Genomic DNA, 2,297 nt, shown 5'->3' on the forward strand with positions numbered 1-2,297 from the left:
AAATAGAAACTCGATCGGTGATTAACATAATATCAACAACAAGAACAACAAAACTCTCAGTAACATTTCCGTTTTGAATAAATAGGAAAAAAAATCGAAACCGAAATTTTTGTGTACTTTTTTAATTTTGACATTGCTTATTGGTTCAAACATATCACGCCTACGGTATCAAACATCGTCTAATGACAAACTATAGCAACACCACTTGTCTTCGGGAATACTGTGATTCGAGCCATTTCGCATTATTCTCCTTGAGAATAAAGGCCAATATATTCGGATAAAACAAGCAATTTATTATATTATCAATATTCAACAATTTGGCCTAAATAGGATAACCAAAAAATATTATTGTCCTGATTTGTCTTAATTTTGAAATGCTTTGTTCTATTTGGTAAATATATGCAACATTTCAAATCTTGGAACAACGTAGTACGACTTCGGGGTTTTCGATCTCCCTTTTGCTTTGGACAATCTTCAACTCACGTTGCGCGGAAGTGACGGACGTTTTGCCGGCCTTTACATCATCGGGAATGTATGTCAATGTTTTGGTGATCACCGCTTGCAAACTGGCAATGGTGCGCTCCAGTGTGGCACAAATATCGAAGCCAGTCAAGGACGTATGCGCCAGAAATAACGAAGCGAACAAATCACCGGTCCCGGTGAAACGAATACCATTGCCTTGCTTTGGAATGGTCATTTTACATCGCTGTGATTTCGATCCTGTTGCACGAGAGAAGTGTTTCTAGCCGATTCATATTATTAAGTGAATAATTGCGTATTTACCATCTTTATGACTGACAAGTGCGAGTAAAGAATCGGATTCTCCGAGTTCAGATGAGGAAATGGCCACAGTTTTGACGCCCCTATCGTGGAACCATTCGATAGCATTCCATGCATCTCGCTCCGTCTTAATACATTTCTCTGTTAACAGCTCAACCTCGTATTGATTCGGCGTAATAATATCAGCCAGAGGTATGATTTCATCTCTGTAAATAGGCAGCAATTCTTTCGGGACGTACATGATGCCATCATCGCCCATTACCGGATCGCAGACTGGAACGCAAATTAGATTTAACGAAGATAATACACAATGTTGCAAACGTATCAACACTTATCGCCTTCTGCTACCCAACGGTTACATACCATAAACGAGCGATGCATTTACCGAACGGAGCGTTTTGAGGATATTTGCGATTTCACGCAAAAATGTAGGATTTCCAACATAGCCAGTGAGAAGATGGGTGTAAAGACAATGCAAGTTGTTGGCCACCAATCCGGAAAATACATCGGCAAGTTCTTTTTCGTTCAGAACCTGTCCTTTGAAACCATTCTTGTAACCGGTATGGTTGGAGAATTGTACAGAATTGATGTTATCAACTTCGAATCCCAGCACCTGGAAAATTATAATGTAATTCAACCGGACATTGGAAAATGACTCACAAAAAAACTTATCCATCACTTTTCATATTTGCACTCAAATAGGCTATATAATCAACTAGTGTTATTTACACACCTGTAGCGGGAAGACGGCACTCTTATTCCCAACGTAACCATGCACTACATGGCTTTGAATTGAGAGAACACGATTAGTGATATTGGACATCTCGAAAATTAGATGGAGTCAATTATCTATTAGTTGACACCTCTCAAGGAACTGAGTCTGGCGATGTTTGATGGTATACTGAGCTATTGCACTGGTTTGCGTCGGATGTTTAATACTCCAGATGGAACGACAGTCAGCAACAGATATCGCAGCTGAATACCAAATGATAACAAACTATCAAGAGATAGAACCGAAGTAAACTTAACGCGCCACCCGACTGTCTGTTGATAATTTTTAGATTCTAATCACTAGAACTTGCTGAGCTACAATGCTGCAATATTATCTCATCTCTCGGGAACATTATTGCAGTGTGAGTAAAAATTATTGAAACTGTTGGTAATTACAAAATGATGTTATATATGATAACGTTATCTCTGATAAACGCTATGCAAAATAGATGGTGAGATTCAATTTATTTGTCGAAGTTTATGACATTTGGATTTTGTTTACCATTTGCCAGTCGACATTTACCCAACGTAAGTCGACATTTACCTAAGGTACGTTATAATTTTGGTATCCCAAAATTATTTGAGGTGGATGTACACTGTTTGACCGGAGGACGAATATTTGACACTTTTTAAAATATAATTACCCTTATTCCAGACCCTGAACGAGTTTGGAAATTTACCAATCCGATCGAGATCGACTTTTGCATTCTAAAATCCGTCCGAGATTTGCACTCAGACTTAGGCCG

At 38.7% G+C, this 2,297-nt stretch overlaps 1 protein-coding gene across 1 annotated transcript; it reads right to left on the bottom strand.

Moving 5' to 3' along the window:
- Positions 1-272: 272 nt before the first annotated feature.
- Positions 273-2,031, bottom strand: LOC129770667 (pyridoxal kinase). Its single transcript, XM_055773629.1, has 4 exons — positions 1,514-2,031; positions 1,144-1,393; positions 784-1,053; positions 273-720 (listed from the first exon to the last, which is right to left on the bottom strand). The coding sequence occupies exons 1-4, from the start codon at positions 1,601-1,603 to the stop codon at positions 410-412; spliced, it is 921 nt and encodes a 306-aa protein (XP_055629604.1). The 5' UTR covers positions 1,604-2,031; the 3' UTR covers positions 273-409.
- Positions 2,032-2,297: the final 266 nt, after the last annotated feature.

The sequence above is a fragment of the Toxorhynchites rutilus genome, chromosome 2 (genome assembly GCF_029784135.1).
Source record: "Toxorhynchites rutilus septentrionalis strain SRP chromosome 2, ASM2978413v1, whole genome shotgun sequence".
In the NCBI taxonomy this organism is placed as follows: domain Eukaryota; kingdom Metazoa; phylum Arthropoda; class Insecta; order Diptera; family Culicidae; genus Toxorhynchites; species Toxorhynchites rutilus.